General features: G+C 35.2%; 1 protein-coding gene across 1 annotated transcript; it reads left to right on the top strand.

The window, feature by feature from the left end:
• The first annotated feature begins 8982 nt into the window (after positions 1 to 8982).
• On the top strand, positions 8983 to 19731 carry LOC110739000 (protein ELC-like). Its single transcript, XM_021919454.1, has 2 exons — positions 8983 to 10596; positions 19385 to 19731. Exon 1 carries the CDS (start codon positions 9276 to 9278, stop codon positions 10554 to 10556), a length of 1281 nt encoding a protein of 426 aa, XP_021775146.1. The 5' UTR covers positions 8983 to 9275; the 3' UTR covers positions 10557 to 10596; positions 19385 to 19731.
• Positions 19732 to 20796: the final 1065 nt, after the last annotated feature.

The following is a 20796-nucleotide window of genomic DNA, read 5'->3' as shown; positions in this document are numbered from 1 at the left end:
AAAATAGTCTAAGGGTTTTGAAAATCTAAATAAATGCTAGATTTAAAAGCAAGCTTAAGGAATCCGTCATGGGATTAAAGGAAGCATTGTATATAGGAATTGGAATGTGTTTTCTCATGAAGTTAATAAGAGGATTGACTCATGGAGAAACATAGAAATTCTTATAAATAAGAAGTTTAGTGGGAGCAAAAGTAAATTATATAAAGGTCCAATAAGAAGTCTACGAACTCTGTTGTGAAATAACTATCAAATGCTAAATGCTTAGATTTGAAAGTATTTTTGACAATGGACCAAACAAAAGACGATACTTAGTACGTATTAGGTATTAAGTCCTATTGTATAGACTTGATAAAATGTTTGAACGTGTAAAGGAGTTTACCGTGTTAAACATGAATTGGAGGACTTTGAAAGACTTTCGACCCATATGTATAAAACTAAGTAAATGTTTGAACTAAGTATAAGCTAGGCTAAATACTAAGTTAAACATGAAAGACTCTAATAGAGACTTTCAACCATATCACACAGCAAACTGTTTAGCAAAGACTCACTGAAACTAAATGAGCTAAAATGACAAATAGATGGAATAATATTGAGAATTACTCTGCAATTTAATCCATCATGTACGCAGTGATATGGAATCGTCGCACGAATTACTTGCTTAGAGAATCTGAAGTATGTATGTAGTACCAATCAACCTGAATCTATGTAATAGATCGTTAGATTATGGCCAAGAACATCCAAAGTACTTGGATAAGTAACAGGATGAGTTCTTGACTTGTGGAAATAATACAATTTGAGAATTGATGTTGCAAGCACAAGCCTTAAGAAGGATTAGATCCATAACAAGGAGGCCATTTATAAGCACGAGCTTAAAATGAATCGTGGCTTGAGAATGGTAACATGGACGTGGATCCATGTGTAATGTGCAGGAATTTAAGGAAAATTTCCATGATCACAAGTGATTAGGGTATCCCAAATCATTGTGAGCCGTTTGGAATGAAACCCAAGCAAAGCATCATCAGGAAGTCTACTAAAATATATGTTGAGAATATTATTGCCTTAATGGCGAAAATAAAGAAGATGTTCTATGGAAAGTTCGTTGCTGAACGTTAATGATTGTAGGTTGTCAAGTTGAAGGTTTCAATCATGAAAATGAGTGGGAGCCATCACTTGTACAATAAATCCTAAATCACATATAATCCATGACACTCTCTAATTTTATCATCTTATTATGAAAGTGATCAGTAATGAAGATGCTAAGATTAGCAAAGTAGTTATAACTAAACCTATGCGATGAATGAACGACAACATTCACAATTGCATGAAAGAAATCAAGCATATTAGATATGGGTGTGATTTCTATAGATGTTTTATAAAGAGTGATACTCTTACAACATTCAGAAAAACCATTTATCATAAGATGAACCATTCAGGTTTTGGAGTAATTTAAAATTTCATGCAATTTTTATCACTCCGTTTGCTATTTAATTATGAATACAATTAATTAATGAGTCCATTGGATTCTTGGAATATTCAAAATAGGGTATCAAGACCAGTCTTGGTAAGGAAACACCTATTAAGTGAACATTGAATATTAAAATCGAAAATTATCCCTAATCAAGGTCATTTAAACAATGGACAATTAATGACCAATTGAGATTAGTGTGTATTCTAATTTATAGCACTGTTTCTTGTGCTACAAGGACATGATTGTCATGAATCATTTGCACAGGTATTGGTTTAGAACCATACTGGATCGAACTATGAGAATAGTTTAAGAGATTAAAAATCGTCATAAGTATACTTCTCATTATGGCTATCGGAACCTATTTCCTCGACCATGAGTATTGTGAGTTCTCTTGTTTGAATACTAGTCCGCTTTGATGTTGTCAAACGTCTGTCGTAATAGGGGATTATAACGGCAACACTCGGGCGGCTAGGTGCTCTCAGTAAGAGGAGCCACATTACAAGACTGGGAATGTCCCCCTACTAAAATAGGGAAGATGTCTTTGTTGTATACAAGGCCTCTCGTAGAGCAAGACTGTAAAAATGCATGGTCGTGCTCGGATGGATTTTAGAAATCATCTGTTTATTGACAGTCGGACTCGAAATCGAGAAACACTTCTGGACGTAATAAGGATGACGAAATAATCTTACCTTATAGTTCATGAAGAGACATTAAGTGACATAGGAAAAAGGTTGTACACTAAATGCGCACTTGTCCGGAAGGACAAGTGGGAGATTGAAAGGAATGGTGTCCTTCGAACAAGTGTACTATTCCGTTAGTGGGTTCAGAATTATTAGAAAGCTAATATATTAAGTAAGGTCAAGTGATCGGAATGCCTGGGTGGAGGCCGCTTCCGATCAATAATATTAATGCATAATTAATATTACAACTTAATCTTGATTGAACCCTTCGGGTCACACCCAAGCAACTAACGAGCCGAAGCGACTAATTAATTATGAATTAATTAATAAGTCAACCAAGTAATTAATATTTAGACGTCGGGTATTCGAGCTTAGAGCGTCGAAACCGAACGTCAGAAGTCGAGTCGAAAAATAGTAAAATACGAGACATGAAAATAATAATGAATCAACAAAGACCAAAACACCCCTAGCATCGGAATGCCCCGAGCAAAACCAAGTGCTAGGGGCATATGACCTAGCATGGTGGCTAGCATGCGCACCAAGCCGAGCCTAGGCTGGCTGGTGCGTGCTAGCGCACCAATGCTAGCATCACAAGGCAAGTCGCGCCAACCGCAGCAACTAGCAGCAGCATGGCTGGGCCAATGCGTGCTGCCTAGCAATGCTGGGCCAAGGCGCAAGACCAGTAGCATCTCTCAGCAGCAGCCCGCATCCTTGGTGCGTGGCTCGCTGGCTGAAGCGCAAGCAGCCCGCACAAGCTGCTGGGCTTGCTGGCTGGCAGCGCTAGCAACTCGCACGCTTGTGCTGGGCCTGCTGGGCGAGGCAGCCACGGACAAGGCGGCCCACCTTGGGTGCCTTGATGCCCAAGGGTGGGTGCCACGTGGCGCGAATTGAGAGGAGCTTGAAGGGGTGTGTTGGCCGGTTTTTTGGAGAGGGAGTGGGGAGCAAGTTTGGTCCCCCCCCTCCTCCAAATGGTCCTCACCTAACCTCTCACATGAGCTTGCCACTTGTTTATTTATTACTAGTTTGATTATTAATTTTATTTTAGCTTTAAAATAAAGTGGAAAAATCAAATTCTCCCACATTGATGGGAGAACTTTTCACTCTATTATTTTCCCTATAAATACCAAATTTGGGGTATTGGGAAAATCACTTGAGTGAGAGTTAAAAAAGGCATCACCATTGTGAAAACCTTTGAACTCATTAATCACTCGGGTTTTTGGTCGGGCCTTGCTAACTCCAAGGCATTAGACCATTTTCGGTGGTCGGGTTGTGGGTGGACTATCGTTGGAGGCCGTCATATTTTCGAGGCTTGCTTTCGAAGTAAGAGCCCGTTCCGTTTGGGCGCAACACGCTCCAAAGGTTATTATCTTGTCTTAATCTTGTGATTAATTTATTTATGTTTATGGTTTTATTTATTGCGAGTGCGGTCTTGGTTTTGGGTTTGTTTCCGCGGTGAGTTGGACTCACCAAACCCCAACACTTTGTGACGTAAGTCTCCCGAGGGACAAAAACACCCAAACAGGAAGCATCATAGAAATCATAATTGATATAATTAAGAAACTTATTCTTTACCCTAAACATGATACTAAGAAAAGCATCCTAACATGATACTAGAAAAAGCATCCTAACATGATACTAGGAATCAAAATAACAATCTAAGCATGATTGCTATATCATAATATCAATTAAACAATTAAAGTACTTACTTGGATGCCTCATATCTCTTTCTATTAACAAAATACACACGTTGGTAACTTCAAGAAAAATATAAAAATCAAACAATTAAATTAAATAATTGAAAAAGAGATTTAGGACCAAACCCTCAGAAATATCAAACCTTTCACACCTAGGCCGAAGGCAACTTTAAATTGGGCTAGGTGTGTCTAGATCTTGTGAATGCGGAATTTTGTTTGTAAAAAGTTGGTTTAGAAAGAGAGAGAGAGAATATCAAGAAATTCTTGATGAGAGTTGATGATTAATAACGGAGGTCTAAGGACGCTATTTATAATGAAAACAGTCCGAATTTGATAAAAAAGAACCAGAGTTCGAAGAGGAATAAAACACGTCGTTGTCACCACAACAGCCCATGTCGCCGCGTGACAGCCTAACGTTCGGCGCTGCAAGAGATTTTTCCACATGTTTTCTATTTTTTTTAATAAAATTAAGTCGTAAAAGTCCGTACGAGGGGTAAAATCGTAATTTCATTTAAAACACTTATTTTATTCCAAATAAAACTCATAAAACTTAATTATCAATCCTAATCCCATTAGGATTCAAAAGAACCTTCTAGAAGATTCTAGAAGAGTATAATCAATTCTAATTGCATTAGGAATGATAATTCATATTAGGCCCTCCTCTAGATCATTGGGCCACACATAAAGACCAAACCGGGACCAGTTTAGTAATTTCGCCATAACTTCCTCATTATTCATCGGAATTGGGCTTATAATATATCGTTGGAAAGATCTTTTCGAGCTCTATCCAAGTACACTATTATTGGAATATTTTCATAAAATAGAATAGGTTTTCGAAAACAGAAAGAGAGATTTTTAATAAAAATTAACCGCAACACTAGACTTTCCACACTTTCACTTCATTCGATTATGATTCGACGCGAAAGGTATTCATCACTGGGTTTGGTTTTGGGGAGACACAAATGGGTGTCTACAGGTACGAAGTGAGTCATGGAGTCACAATCGCCCGTATTGGCCTCAACTCGATTCTTATAGTGAAAAGTGATTCCTGCGATCTCAAAGGCATGCAAACAAAGATTCAATTTGCTCCAAACTATTATTAAGCTAAATTGGTTGAATATTAATGCAACATATAATTCTAATATTTGTGATCACTTTAATTAATAACAAGATTAAAAAGGAACCTAAACCGGTTGTCCAAATTATCTTATTAGGCGTGATTTTCAATTACATATTCCCTTTAACCTGCAATATGGTTATCATAAAATTATAATAGAATAAACATTAATATTGGAAGCAATTTAACAATAATAACGTTAGTCAAATCAAATAATAAATTAACCTAATCATGATACTAGCAATAAGAATAAAAATAAGAGTAATTAAGTGATTAATTACTCACTTTCCGTGTTTTCTTGAATTGCTACATCATGAATAAATTGTTAGTACTTCAATAAAAAATATAAATCAAATGGAAATTAAATTAAATTAAACAAAAAGTAGAGTTGATTTGGTCCTAACCCTCAGTTATTTATATCTTTCACGCCTTGGTTTAAGGACAGAACCTCGGGTGTGGTATGGACTCCTTGGAGTGCTTAAGGGAAGAATGGTGTAATTAGAAATATAGGTTTAAGGCTTAAAATATGAGAGAGAGAGAAGAGAATGATTTTTGGTGTAGAAGAGAGAAAGAGAGAAGGATTAGATGATCAAGATTGTTGATGATTGAAAAGGGGAGATATGAACTATATTTATAAGGAAAAAGAGGGTCGAAGAATCAAGAAAAGATAAGAAGTCGAATCAGAATAAAACTCTTGCGATAGACAACAATTTTTACGCTTTTTGTTTTTATCATATCTTTTGATCCATAAATCAGAATAAGATAAATAATATGTCGTTGAAAAGCTCTTGAAATCTAATTTCTAATACAATTAGAATCAGATTAAAATATTTTGTAGAACAAAAGATATAGCTTAAATAGTGAGACAGTGTCAGTTTAGGATAAAGTTGATATTTCATTCATACCTTTTCCGTTATAGCTCGGAATTGATATTATAATATATCATTGGAAAGATAATTTCAAGGGCTATACAACCATTTAATATTTGTATAAAAAATATGAGGCACGAAAATAATATATATCTATCTTTGAACGTCTTTCAATTCGAATAGAATTAGGACTTTCAAAAAGAAAAAGTTTTATTCAATTTCAAACTTTTTAATATTATCTTTTCAAAAGGGATAATTAAGATCTTTTATAAACTTATAGAAGCTCCTAATTAATCCTAATTGGTTTAGGAATGGGATTAAATCCCTTGGACCCTCCACATGATCATTGGGTCGTAGGTAAGGTGGGCTTAGGTTCGGTTTGGGTTCAGTTTAAAAATTTTACGCTACACCCTGGTGGCCTGGTGTAGCTTCTGCTACCTACACCCCCCTCCCCAAGTGACGTCATTTGGTTCTTTTTTGTTTTTACTTCTTTTTTTTCTTTTTTTGTTATATACCATTGCAAGTTAATTCAATGTTTTGAGTTTCAATTCCATGTAAAAATTACTGTACTCGTATAAAATAAAGAGTGTGAAGAGATTTCCATGGTATCTTATAATAAAGCAATTGATGATCCTTTGTTTCCAAAAACTAAAAAACAATTAATGATCCTAACTCACAAGCAATCAACTCAATAAGAAAATTGCAAGCCTAATCGAAGCAATTATAAACAAATTGCAGTTGTTATGGCAGCGGTGGTGGCGAGATGATGGTGGTTAATGTGGAAGCGGTGGTAGCGGCGGCAGCGAGACCACAATGGTTGTGGGGCAATGAGGCAACAGTGGTTATTGTGGCGTAATTAGTTGAGTGGGTTAGAGGGGGAAGTGAAAAGGATTAAGAAGCAGAGAAAATATAAAGAAGCTCAAATCACCATTGATAAAGCTTGTTTCTGATTTTAATGAAAAGTGTATAATTTTTAATTTTTTTTTATAAATAGTATACTCGTATAATTTATACTTGAACATATAATATTTTAAAAATGAACAAATTTATTTAATATTTGTAAATGAACATACAATTATTTATAATTGAACATATAATATTTCCAAAATAATGAACATATTTATTTAATGGTTGTAAATGAACATACAGATATTTATAATTGAACATATAATATTTCAAAAATGAACATATTTAATTAATATTTGTAATTGAACATATAATATTTCAAAACTGAACATATTTATTTAATAGTTGTAAATGAACATACAATTATTTATAATTGAACATTTGATTAAGGAGCATTATTATAGATGAAAAATGTATAAAATTTATAATTTTTCTACTTGTTATTGAAATTTTTTGAAGGTAGCACACACTCCTTATGGTAATTGTAAGAATTATTTCCATGACAACTATAATATAGCATACACTCTTATTGAAATTCCTTATTCAAATTGTAAAAATAACTACTTCATGATATAATTGGGTGCTTTAATTAGTAGTATAAAAAATGAACTTTTAAGTATATGCACATGTTCATTTAAAATTAATGCGTTTACTTGTTAAAAATGAAATAATCATGAATAAGAATGAAAATGAACATTTATCAATACGTAAATTAACATTTATATATAATGAAAATGAACATTTATCAATACATAAATGAACATTTATCATTTATTAAAGTGTGAATGACGTTATACTAACCTATAAATGAACATTTAACAAAATAAAAATGAACATTTAAAAAAAAATAAAAAAATTAAAGAAATAATAATAATAATAAAAAAAACTATGAACTATAATCTTTGTTTCTCTTCTCTGAAATGGTTTCCTTCGTTCTGCAAACAAAACTGAAGAATGTACTAATATAATTTACTAGTTTTTCAATTAAATTTACTAAGATTATAGTATAATACTTACATTGATATACAATTTTCATGGTTGATGTTTCGAACTTTCGATTACATTTTCGAAATACATCGCAACAAAAAATTTTTGTAAAATCTAGGGTTTATTCTCTTTTTCATTCCAAATTTAAACAAAATACTACCTCCGTTACATATTATTTGCAACAATTAGACATTTTTCCTCTCTACTTTATGTCAAATCGTTGCAAATAATGTGTAACGGAGGTAGTAATTTACTTTTTTAGATTTTGCGCCTTGTTTTATTGAATTTCACAGTGCTTGAAGATTCTTTTGTGATAATTTAAAACAATTTTGCAATTAAAGCTTTTGATGAGAGAGAAACTTGCAGAGAAATGGACGTGGAGAGAGAAAATGCAAAAAAGGGTGAGGAGAGATAAATTGAAAGTTAATTGAGCGTGTGGGTAGTACTCTAAATGACGCATTTAGAGGGGGGTGTAGGGTGTTCTACCTACAGTAGGGTCTAGTGCACTAATTAATATTTTGTTCATAACTTATTCGTTATAACTCGGATTTAGGCTTATAATATATTGTTGGAAAACTCTTTTCAAACCCCATCCAATTATTAAATCATTGGATCCAAATTATGGACCAAAATAAACTGGACTAAATGTTTTTTTTATAAAAAGAACACGAAATGAATGATTTTAAAGGACACGAAATGAAATATTTTGGGTTTAAAGGCACGAAAAGAGGAAAATAAGTTATAGTTTGGGGAAATGGGCTAGGCATTGGTTTGTTTATGAAATGTATTGGGATTGAATATGGATTTAAGCACTTCAAAGATTAAATACTCAACTCGACCAATAATGGCGATGAAATGTTATTCATCATCGGGTTTGATTTTGGGGAGACATTTTTAGGTATCTACAATACCATATGAGAGTGAGAAGATAACATCAGTGTTGACTCTCACATGGGAGTCACGTGACTTTTAGCCCACACATTTTTTCCCCTTTTCCCCAAATTTCCCTCCCTTTCAAACTACTATACCTCTTTCATTTCTCCCCCCCCCCTTCCTTTCATTCTTCGAATTTTAGAGCGGACGCTCCATCAAATCCAATTTTGAGGCAGAAAAAGGTTGAACGTCCGCTCCCAAGTGTATGCTCGACTCCTATGTCATGAATCTTGTTTTTCTTAATTATCACGTGATTTGCACGTGACAAGAGATGCTTATCAATATCCAATGGTTGTGATTTGATTGATGATGATGGATTAATGGTGAATATCGAGGGGTTTTAGAGCAACTAGCGAACCACTTGAATCGAAGAAGAAGAAACGGGGTCTGATAGGATTTTGGGTTTTTATTTTCTTTATTTTTCTTTATACATATCTCTAGAGTCCGAGAGTCTACTATATACATCCCATGATAGATGGCAAATTCTACCAAAGTCCCACTCGTAAAAATCAACCCATTATAATAATCTGGTCGGACCGTCACAAAGAAAAAAAATCTGGTCGCCGTGGTCGGTGACTTCAATTTCCTCCCAAATTCCTTCTCCTCCAATCTTCTCCATCAATGGCTCCTCCACAACCCCATCACGGCGGCGCTTCAAACCCCCAAACCCTTCAATTTTTAAGCAACGTCCTCTCACAACGTGGCCCTTCTTCCCTCCCTTACTCCGAAGACGTCAAATGGTTGATCCGCCAACACCTTGTCTCTCTCACCGACGCCTACCCTTCTCTCCAACCCAAAACCGCCATTTTCACGCACAACGATGGTCGTACTGTCAACCTTCTTCAAGCTGACGGCACTATTCCCATGTCTTATGCTGGTGTTACTTACAATATCCCTGTTGTTATCTGGCTTATGGAGCTTTACCCTCGTCATCCTCCTTGCGTTTTTGTCAATCCTACTCGTGATATGATCATCAAACGCCCTCATCCTCATGTTACGCCTTCTGGGATGGTTTCGATTCCGTATTTGCAGAAGTGGATCTACCCTAGCTCTAATTTGGTTGATTTGTGTCGTGATTTGAGTCATTATTTTGGGAGAGACCCGCCTTTGTATTCGCAGAGGAAACCAGATTCTGGGTCGAGTAATCCGAGTGCTAATCAGAGTCATAGTCATAGTCATGGGGATTCTGGGGTTTTGTCGAATTCTGGGTATTCGGGGTCTATGGGTTCTGGGTCTGTTGGGCATCCTTCGATGGCGGGTCCGAGGGTTTTCCCGCCATCGCCATATGTGGGTAGTGGGCGGATCATGCCCCCCTCGCCTCAGAGGCCTAGCGGGGGGACTGATGACCCGAACGAGGTTTTTAAGAGGAATGCGATTAATAAGCTTGTGGAGATGGTTCATGGAGATGTTGTGGGGTTGAGGAAGACGAGGGAGGCGGAAATGGAAGGTTTATTTAGCGCCCAAGCGAATTTGAGGCAGCGGGAGGAGCAGATTAATAAGGGGTTGAAAGAGATGTTGGATGAGAAGGAAGGGTTGGAACAGCAATTGCAATTGGTGTTGACAAATGCAGATGTGTTGGAAGGGTGGTTGAGGGAAAATGAGGAAAAGATGTCGAAATTGGGGAATAATGTCGATGTTGATGATGCATTCGAGCCTTGTGATGCTCTTTCGAAGCAGATGATCGATGCTAGCGCCTCTGATTTGGCGATAGAGGATGTCATTTATTCTTTGGATAAGGCGGTTCAGGACGGAGTTATACCTTTTGATCAGTACTTGAAGAATGTGAGGCTGTTGTCGAGAGAGCAGTTTTTCCACAGGGCTACTTCTATGAAAGTTCGAGCCGCTCAGATGCAAGCTCATGTTGCTAGTATGGCTGCCAGGACATCACAATATATGATGTGAGCCGGAGATTTCAGCTAATGGGAGTTCACCTCTTAGTCAGGTAGAATTCTTACTAGTGATTTGATTGTTGTTATTTTACTAGTGAATTGGCTGTCTCAATTTCTTTACATTCGCAGTGTTATAGTTTTTTCTCATGCTGAATTGCCAGTTTGTACTACCCTGTTACATGTGGTACCTAGACTGTATACGACATAGTGATTTGATTAATATTAAGCCGCTGCTTGCTTTGGTCTGTTGAAGATCACTAGGTACTTTGGAGAATGGAGATTATTTTTTAATTACCTAGATTGCATTTAAAACTTTATACTTCCTGTGTTCTTTTTTACTTGACCTGTTTCTTTTATCACGCTTGCCAATGCAAAACTTTAACGATCAATAACTTAAATTCTCCATGAGTAAAAATTATAAAAGTTATATATTATGATAGTACTTATTGAGACGAATCCAAAAAGATTATACATGAATATATTTTTTCTTACATATTATTCACAAAAGACGGTCAAAGGAGGGGTGGTGAACAGTGTAAAAGTCAAAGCGGGTCAAGTAATAAAGAACAGAGGAAGTATGTATACTATTTGGTAATTTAGGGACTTGAATTTCGTTGTTGTTATCCAAGTTAAGTCTCTAAGAGTAGTGGTGGTCCAGTACAATGTTGTATGTAGTATTTGTCATTGGCTTGGCTGGAACTATGTTGCATATATTTGTAAAAGGTACTTGAATTGCAGTTTCGTAAAAAGCTAAATAACTATCAAAGTATCGTGAAATGCCCACAAATATAGTGGTGAGTAGAAAGTAATATATTTCACTCTAAGAAAGCTTAGTTGTTCTAAAATTTGGGTATATTCTGTTCACCTTATTTCAGGTGTAATAAGTTCAGGTAAGTTTAAAGTTCTGATAAGGGTGACTTAAGTATAAATTACATCTAAAATAAGTTTTAATAAGGTTTAATAAGTTCAGATTAATTAAGTTTAGTAAAAATCAAGTGAATAGAGCAGATCCTTAGAGTAAGAAAACTAGATTCAAAAGAAATTCTAGAGCGTGATTACATGATATCTTTCTTTCTGCATCCCTGTTTCCATTGAATCTCTCCTTCACAACTTCTTGGCTTATGCCCCTCTCCCCTTGATGTCTCTCTGGTTAATTTTGTGCAGTAGAAAGTTCCTCTTCTCTCTTTAGCTTCTCTGGCTATCTCTATCCTCCTCAAGGAGATGCACACGTAAACTTCTGCAGTTTTAAAAGAGCTTTTAGTTTGTTCAGCCTCCATTTTATCTACATATGCTAATTTTTTTTGAACATTTTATAGATGATTAAGCGATCTTCATCTTAACAAAGAGAGGTTGCTTAGGCTGTGCAAATTTAGCTGCTTTTCCTCCTTATTTAAAGCCTCTTTTCTAATCCTATTTTATTTATTTAATTGGATGTAAGGCAATCAATGATCATCATCATCTTAACAGTAAGTAGTTGCTTAGGCTTAGCATTGTAATGTGATGTACCTGTTTCTCTTCTTTATTCGAATGCATCCTTTCTCATCCTTTATACGAAGTATTTTTTTTGCTAGATAATTGATCCCTGCTTGGCTTTGCAAACCAAAATTTACTCTTTTGTGCATTTCTGTCCCCTTCCATGTTCCTGTGTTTATGCTGCCTTTTGCAATTTCTCCTCTCTGTGCTAAGTCTCCTTCTTCCTCTCATAGTCTATCTTTGTGCTTTGATCACTACCTAAATTTTCTTTTGGCTCGATTATTGACTACGTAACCACTAGCCAAAATTAAAATTGGGAGGTTTGGTCTTTTCCACAGCTAGGCTTTCCCAAGGTTGTTTGTGATAAATTTAAAATCATTTTGCTATTCAGTAATGGGGGTAAATTGTTGAAGCTAAATTTCAATGGATAAAACTTTACGACTGAAATAAATGCTTGAAAGCTACTTTTAGTTCTTCTTTTCTCTAGTTATTATTTTGTGGGGGAGGGGATTGGGATGGTTATTGGTTGTGATTCCTTTTTGTGATAGAATTATTCAAGAGCTCTTTCAAAAGTTTTATTCCTTATCCATTCATATGTCGTATTAGAGTTGGATAGTAGGAATAAGAAGCAACCTTTACCTATGAGCTCAGATCATTATTGAATTATGGAGTCCTAAGAAGTTTCCAGCCCAATATTCCCGAATTTTCCTCCTGATTTGTATTTTCAAAATTCAGATTCATAAATAAGCTTTACATTTATCATCACTTGAAAAGAGAATGGAGGATTACTGTCATATAGGAAAGGCAATGTGTTGGACTGTGTATTATCCGACTCAATCCCACTACACAATCGGAGTTAAACTCTGACTCTGAGTACCTAAACTCTGACTCTGTCTCTGATAACCTCTGCAACCTCCCAAATCTGAATCTGGTTGTAAAGGAAAATTTTTACATTTTATATTTTATACATAATGAAATTATTGAAAACTCTACATTGTATAATAGCAAATGAAATTTCAATAGCATTATATTATATGTATAAATTATTAATTATTATAATCAAACAATTACAAAAATGATGAAACTTAGATTTTGAATTATCAACTAACAATATCAATTCAAAAAGCACATACTTGTGTTTTTCTCAATTTTGATTCTTATTACAAGTTACAAATCTAGATCTGCAAATTGATAGGAACACTTTGAGAAAGAGATTTGTGAATTTGAACTAATACACGCATAATTACACATGACAACCAAGTTCATTGATATGAGAGGATAAACATTAATTGATGAGATCGAAATATTAGACGGATAAATGTGGGGTATTTTTTTAGAGAAAAGGTACTTTGAGTAGAAAGAAAGATTAGAGGAGAAGATGGTTCAATATAGCAAAGCAGAGGAAAGTGGTTGAAGCATTAAAAAAAAAGGGTTTTGGTTCTTCACTTCTTTTATACCCCCTAAAAAATTGCAGTAAAAGTCCTAAAAATATATATAGCGGGTCAGACTCAGACTTGGGTCAGATCCATTGGGCCTCAAGCAAGATTTGAGTCCAATCCGACTTCATTCGAATTTGGACTATTTTAATTGGACTTGGATTCAGATTTGTCTTTCCCGGATTTGGATAGGAGATTTTTTTTCTTCAAATCAGGTCGGACTTAGATTGAATTAAGGTTGAATTTCTGTACCTATTATTATCTTTAGTAAGTATTAAAAAGCACCTTAACTACTATGATACTCAATCATTCTAATCTTTTCCAACAAGCCTTCTCTGAACTCTTCATCATTGGGAGAGCTAGTCCTTTTCATCTGTGCTGGAGTTTCTTGAAGCCTTATTTCCTTGTTTTTTTTTTTTTTTTTTTTTTTTTTTTTTATTTTATATATATATATATATATATATATATATATATATATATATATATATATATATATATATATATATATATATATTAGTATCTGCTGAGTTTTGGTATATAATGTATCCTTAGTGAAAGATCCATCTTTATGTCCTATGATTAGCTGGAAGCTAGTAATTATCCCCCACAGCATTATGAGGTTGTCCACCCTTAAAGCAAGTTTAGCCCCAAGTCTTAAGACTTGGATGTGACATCATTTTTTGTGGTCCCCATTGAAAATTATGTCATCAAATTCTTATTAAGACTCACTAAGACTTACACAAATTTATCACTTTAGCCCTAAGACTTAAATATTTGACATATTATATGTAGAAAAGTGTAAAAATAAAAAAAAAGGGTAAAAATAAAAGTGAGGTGGGTGAAGTGGGTCCCAATCTCAAGTCTTAAGTTGAGTCTTGAAATTTCAAGACTCAGCTTGAGACTTGCTTGAGATTTTTGAAGAAAAATGGGAAAAGTCTTAATTATAAATCTTAAGACTCAAAATGATGATGTCACCCCAAGTCTTAAGACTTGGGGCTAAACTTGCTTTTAGCCTTAACTGCACGTGCCTTTTAAATTGTACATAGATTGAATTTCAGCTTTTATCTACAGACTACAGTCATTGTGGGTTTATGAAAATATGTGTAAGATTTCTCTTTCTTGCTAGTCTGATGCTAAGTATTGCTAACTAACCCTAGTGTTTTGAATATGGTGTCCTATATTACCATACCCTACCATTTCTCTATTCCTCTAACAAGGCTCCTGATAAAGGCTGGGTTGTCTGCCGAGCAAGGGTGTTGTATGCCATTCCCATACATTATCCAACAATATTTCAAAGGATTTAATCCTTATCATTTCGATTCCATAAATTTTTTTTCAATCTGAGTCTTGATCTCAAAGGCAGAAGATGACTTGCCTACTACTTATGTTGAGTAAGGGTTTCATGTGCTCGTTGTTGTAATCTATTGTGGAAACTTTGTGAATGTGAGCCTGAACCTGTTAAGTGTTAACTTTGTTTTAGTGTTGTCCTAAAAGGTGATACAAGGAACATACTTGAATTGGTTTCCGTATCAAAATGCGGAACATACGCAACCTAAGTCGCTAGCTGTCGTGATCGGAGGTGGCGACTCTTCTTTGTGGCTGAGCCAAATGCGGTTGTTTATGCAACTTTGCAACTTTCATTTGATTGGTTCTCTAATCGACAAATTCCAAATTTTTTTCTCTCTTCTTTCATGTGCTTCTAATTTATTTATTTTTAAGTCTTTTTCTCTCTCCTATCTCCTCTCTCCTTGTTCCACGCGGCCATAACTTGGGCTACCCTTTTTAAAGAAATTTGACGGCTAGCGCTTTTTAATTGGTGATTTAGCTTTGATCTCCCTAAGCTACTCTGGGCCTTCAATATACGTTGGGCCTTCAATAAAATTATTTCTTAAGCAACCCACTTACTTAAACACAACCATATAAGATATATCTTCCTTTCACTTTAGTTGCAACACTTTGAATTTATAAAATTTTTAACTACCATATTTCTAATTATGGATAAGTAAAAAAATATGAAAATTAGATATTGTGAAAATATAAATCGAGACAAATTTAACAAGATTCCCCATTACTATTATTCTCAACATATAAACAAATAAAGGTAAATTGTAAGAATATGAATAGTGTAAATTCTGAAGTGTTGCAACTAAAAGTGAACATAATAAGTATAGTAACAAATTCAACTGGAAATATATTTAATTTATATCCAAATAAAAATCAATAAAAAATCACTGACAATTTTTTATTAATTAATCTATTTATTTCGTACTCAATTGTACCAGATTCACCATGGGTAATGTTTTGCATATCTGTTATTTTACCACGTATGGAATTGAGCCCTATCCCGTGCAACCATGGTCCTAATCTCTTGTGCTTTGAAAAATTGAAGACACTGACCTGCCACAATTTACCTCAAAACTGATTGTATATTCTTCCATGTTTTAACTTAAATCTAGATTAGCAGCTTCAGTTAAAGAATGTTTTTGGCAGTTCAAGGGATGTAGCTAATCTCACCTCATCCGCCCCTTGAAATAAATTCTCAGACTTTACTTACCTTCAGGTGTATGGACTAGTGTGTTTGTTCAAGGATTTGATCATAAATGATAATGAGGGGAGTTTTCTCCCATTGCTGTCCACTTCCCTGGGGCACTCCTAACTCAAAAATTTCTGACCTTGATTTTTGTTACTTGAATATAAGAGAGCAATTATAACCTTTCTTCTATGCTCTATAGTTTGAAAATGTATTTGGCTTCCTTTTCAACTTACTTTTTAGCCATCTTGTTTCAGTAGGTCTACTTGCTCTTTGTGCTAAGATTTTATTGAATGTCACTCAACAAACTATGATATACTCCTTTAAGGACGGTTTAGCAGTAGCGTGTTCCCACCTATGAGGAACTTGGGAGATCCTGGGTTTGAATAAAATAGAGGGATTATAAACCATCTGTACTTGACTACTTTCCTACCTGCAGCTATCTTTGACTTTTATGAAGGAATGTACTACTTGTAATACACATTTTACTTGACATTCTTGTTTCTGATTAATTATGTGTTGACATTTTAATATAGATTTTTGTCATCTTTCAATGACCCGTCAACTTCTATATTTGAATTTACTTAAAATATAAAGTTGACTTGCAATGTTACAAGTGTCATGAATAAGAATTAGGTTGGGAAATGATTCGTGATGTTATTGTTATTAAGATGGATTATAAGAAAATATCTCCATGTTTAGAGGGTTTGGGGTTTAGCCAATTCAGCTTCTTTTTCGTTTATTAGCAAATTAGCAAGTGTGTTAGATAACAAAAAGTGATGGAACTCGATTTTTATTTTATAATGAATTACGAGTGAAGTAATTGCCTTTACGTGTATGAAGTGTGTAATGACTTTGAGTCATATTCTGCTTGTTTCATCAATTAGCTTGTGTGCGTGTCAACACTTTAGTTACCAGTGGTTCTAGTAATACTTGCTTTGTTCTTTTTTAATTGCAATGTTGGGGTTTTCATGTTTGCCAATGTACTTTATATATTAATAATTTTTTTTAATTCTAGTTGTAGCAGAGTTATAAAATGAATATTTTAAAACTATACATCGAGACGTATCTAACAAGACCCCAAATGACTGTTTTTCCTAGCTTATAAATCATAAAAGACAATTAAAGGAGTTTGTGTGAATAATATAGAATTTCTAATGTTGGGAGGAAGTATAATTTTAGCCTAATATTTCAAGTTGTTGCAAGTATTTTCGGTAAATACATATAGCTATAAGAATACATACATAAACAGGTTCTCTTATTATTATTAGTACTACCTCCGGTTCATTTTACTTGCAACAATTTCCATTTTGAGGTGGTTCAAATTACTTGTAACAATTTTTTTTTTCCTTATTTGGTAACTTTTAGGCTGTAAAATGACATATATGCCCTTACTTTTTTTCTTAAACACCCTTCTTAAATTACAAATCTGATTTCATTAAATTAAACCCCAACCTTAATTAATTAAACTCTCACCCCATTTAATATTCTCTCTCCTCCTCTAACCCCATTTTCATGGTGGCTTCACGGTGTTACGAGCGGCGGGGGGTTGCAGTGGGTCGGGTTTCGCGGTTTTAGATCGGCGGTTTCGTGGGTTAGTTTCGTGGGTTTGGTTTCATGGGTTTCTGGGTTGGTGAATCGTGCTGGGTTCGTGGTTGCAGAACGGCGGCGGGGGGTTGCAGAATGGCGGCGTCGTGGGTTTGATTCGTTGGTTGGGTTTCGTGGTTTCAGATCGGCGGGTTTCGTGGGTTTGGTTTTGTGGGTATGGTTTCATTGGTTTGGTGGGTTGGTGGATCGACAATGCTGGGTGCGTGGGGTGGTGGTGGTGGGTCGGCGGGTCGCTGGGTTCGTGGGGTGCTGGGGTTCGTGGGTTGCTGGGTACTGCCTGGGTTCGTGGGGTGTGGTGGTGCGTCAGCGGGTTGCTGGGTGCATGAGGTGGTGGGTGTGTGAGGTGGTGGTGGTGCGTCGGGGTTTGCTGGGTGATGCTTGGTGGTGTTGGGCTATTCAATTTAATTAAGTTTGAATTTTTTTTTTTTTTAATAGTTAATCGCGTACCCTTATTTTTCCGTAATCATGCTTTCAATCTTTTGCCTTGGTTTGCGTAAAGTTGTCCTTTGTTGCGACTAAAATGAAACGGAGGTAGTATTATTTATCAAGGTCCTTATTAGATCAAGATAAGTTATGTATCTTTTATGTATATATCAGGATATTGACAAAGAGGATATGAGGTGTTGTAGGAGTAAGAATAAGAGTTGGAACCACTAGGGGGGGGGGGGGGGGTTGGTAAAAAAGGGAAAAAGTATGAAATCAACAAAGAGATTGGGTAAGAAAGGAAACTAAAAATCTTGGATTTACTTCGATGTTTGTTTAAAGAGGAGAGAGAAAGAAAAGAAAAAAAGAAACCCATCTTTCTCTTCCATGAAATTACTATACTCCTTCCCTCTCAACCCTAACTCCACCCTAACTCCACCTCCACAAGCACACTAGCACTAGCCAACACCACACTTGGATGCTGAACCGTGCACATGACCACCCAACCTCACCGATGATCGGTTCTCACACTCTTTTTTTCCCTCCTAAATCTGATTTATTATGGGTTATGGGTGGGAATATCATAGAAGTTAGGTGGTATTTTGAGTTTGGGTAACGTTCCGATGGATGGTGTGGTTATTTTTGGGGATGATGGGGGTGGTTTTTCTAGGGAATAAAGGAAGTTTTCCAGTGGTTGGGAGTGGGTATCTGAGGGTGGAGATGGTGTTGAAATTTTGTGAGGGGGTGCATTTTCAATGGGATGATGGTGGGTTATTGGTGGTTGAGGTGGATTTTCGTTGGTGTGGTGACTTTTTTGAGGTGGTTAGGGTTGGCTAGTGAGGCAGCAAAGGTGAGGACGTGCTAGTGAGGGTGTCGGTGGTGGGGTAGTGGGTGTATGGTGGTGTGGTGGTAGCTTAGGGAATGGGGGGATTGAAAAAACATGGGGGTGTAGGGAATCATAGAGGAGTTTTGGGGTTAGGAGGGGGTAAAGGAAATGAATAAAAATGGCATAACAAACAACAGTAAAGGGAATCTACGCTATTTTTTACCTTTTTACTCTATACCAAACGGCACCTTTGTGTGTTAACACTTAACAGCCCAATAGTACAGCAAATATGGTACCTTGTGCAGACTATAAGTCTATAAGGTGTTAATTTCGACGATGGAAGGTTTACATTTTAGTTCCAGCAGTAATTAAGGATTTGAAAAGCTGAGCAGGTTGAGACTTTGAGTATTCCCTGGATGAAGAGTAAGCAAATAATTAGCAGAGAGCTTGACAAAGAAACTCGTATAGGCAGAATTCTTTTCCCATTTCTCTAAAGCTTTTACTCTTTTACTTGAACTGATCTTAGGGTTCTGGCTTTGCTGCAGGATTATATGTCAAAGTAAATACAAAGCAAACTGGAATCAATAAGTAGCCTGTTAATATTCCATGAATGAAGTCATTGCTGGGCTGGCCAATGGAGAAACCTGTATGCGAGTGACCGGAGGAAACGTGAATACGAGCTTTGGTTTAATATTGTTCATAACATACATTTATTGTATCATAATAGGATATACAATGATTGCATGGATATTTCCTAGAATATACCATGCTGTTTTTTGTTTCCTATTGTTTGTCTCGTTTGGGCTGATGATCAATCTTATGCTTACTTGATTTGATGTGTTAGTCTATTATGATCAATTTATTTTTTTGGGGATTGAGCTTTATGACCTTAATTGTGTTTAATCTCCCTATACAATGATGACTTGTAAAAGTCAGCAATTGTCTGACGGAAAAAAAATACTCGCTCCTTGTTTAAATAAGTACAACGTTTCTCTTACCCATATGTCAATTTAAAACTTTGATTGATAATATCTTTAATTATCAATATGTAAAATTATAACAAAAGAATATTAATAAACTATTCATTAATACGATTTTCCACTAGAATGTATTTATTGTTATATATAAATCACAAAAATTAGTAAAAGTGAATTAAATGAATAGTGTAAGAGCATGAATATTGTTAAGGAAACAACTTTCCATTCACATATTGAGGAAGTAGAAATGGAGGAATGTTACGTATTTATTGATACATAGCTTGACAATTCGTAAATATTTTAAGAATTAACATTACTAGTCTACCACTGAAATGTGAAATGTATCATTGTTATTACAATAGTATTGTAAATAGTAAAATTGCACTAAAGAATGTTACTATGATATACTTTTGAAGCTATAATAGTATAATAGTAGTTTAATGGTATTAAAATGGAAAAAAATAATCTCACCTTTACGTGGTCTGACAATAGCAATCTCACATTTTGATTATTACGAGGCAATCCCACTTTTATATGTCATCTTCTTTTAACAAACCTTTTTACCTACAACTTGTTAAATAGGTTAAAATAATTTTTTAAAAAATTTTTTACAGCCACGTGTCATTCAATAATTGGTCAAAAAAAAAAATTTAAACAAAAACAAGTAAAATAATTTTTTTTTAAAAAAAAAAAACCACCACCACTAGCCACCCCCTACATCATCCTATTATCGCATCATATACATATACATGTATATAGAACCGAGTTATTGTGAGAACTAGCCGAATAATGAGAACTAAGAACTAATCACATCCGAGGAGGGGGTGCGCGTTAGATCAATGGCTGGGATCTATTCTAATAAATTAAACCGTGATTTTCTCTCTCATCATTTTCTCTCTCCTCCACGCGTTTTCTTGTCATTCTCAGGGAAGCCATTTTCGTCTTCAACTATTTTCATGCTTCCCAACCATAATCATGAT

This window comes from Chenopodium quinoa, unplaced genomic scaffold, assembly GCF_001683475.1.
Source record: "Chenopodium quinoa cultivar QQ74 unplaced genomic scaffold, ASM168347v1, whole genome shotgun sequence".
Classification (NCBI taxonomy): domain Eukaryota; kingdom Viridiplantae; phylum Streptophyta; class Magnoliopsida; order Caryophyllales; family Amaranthaceae; genus Chenopodium; species Chenopodium quinoa.
This window is presented reverse-complemented; position numbering and strand designations above follow the sequence as displayed.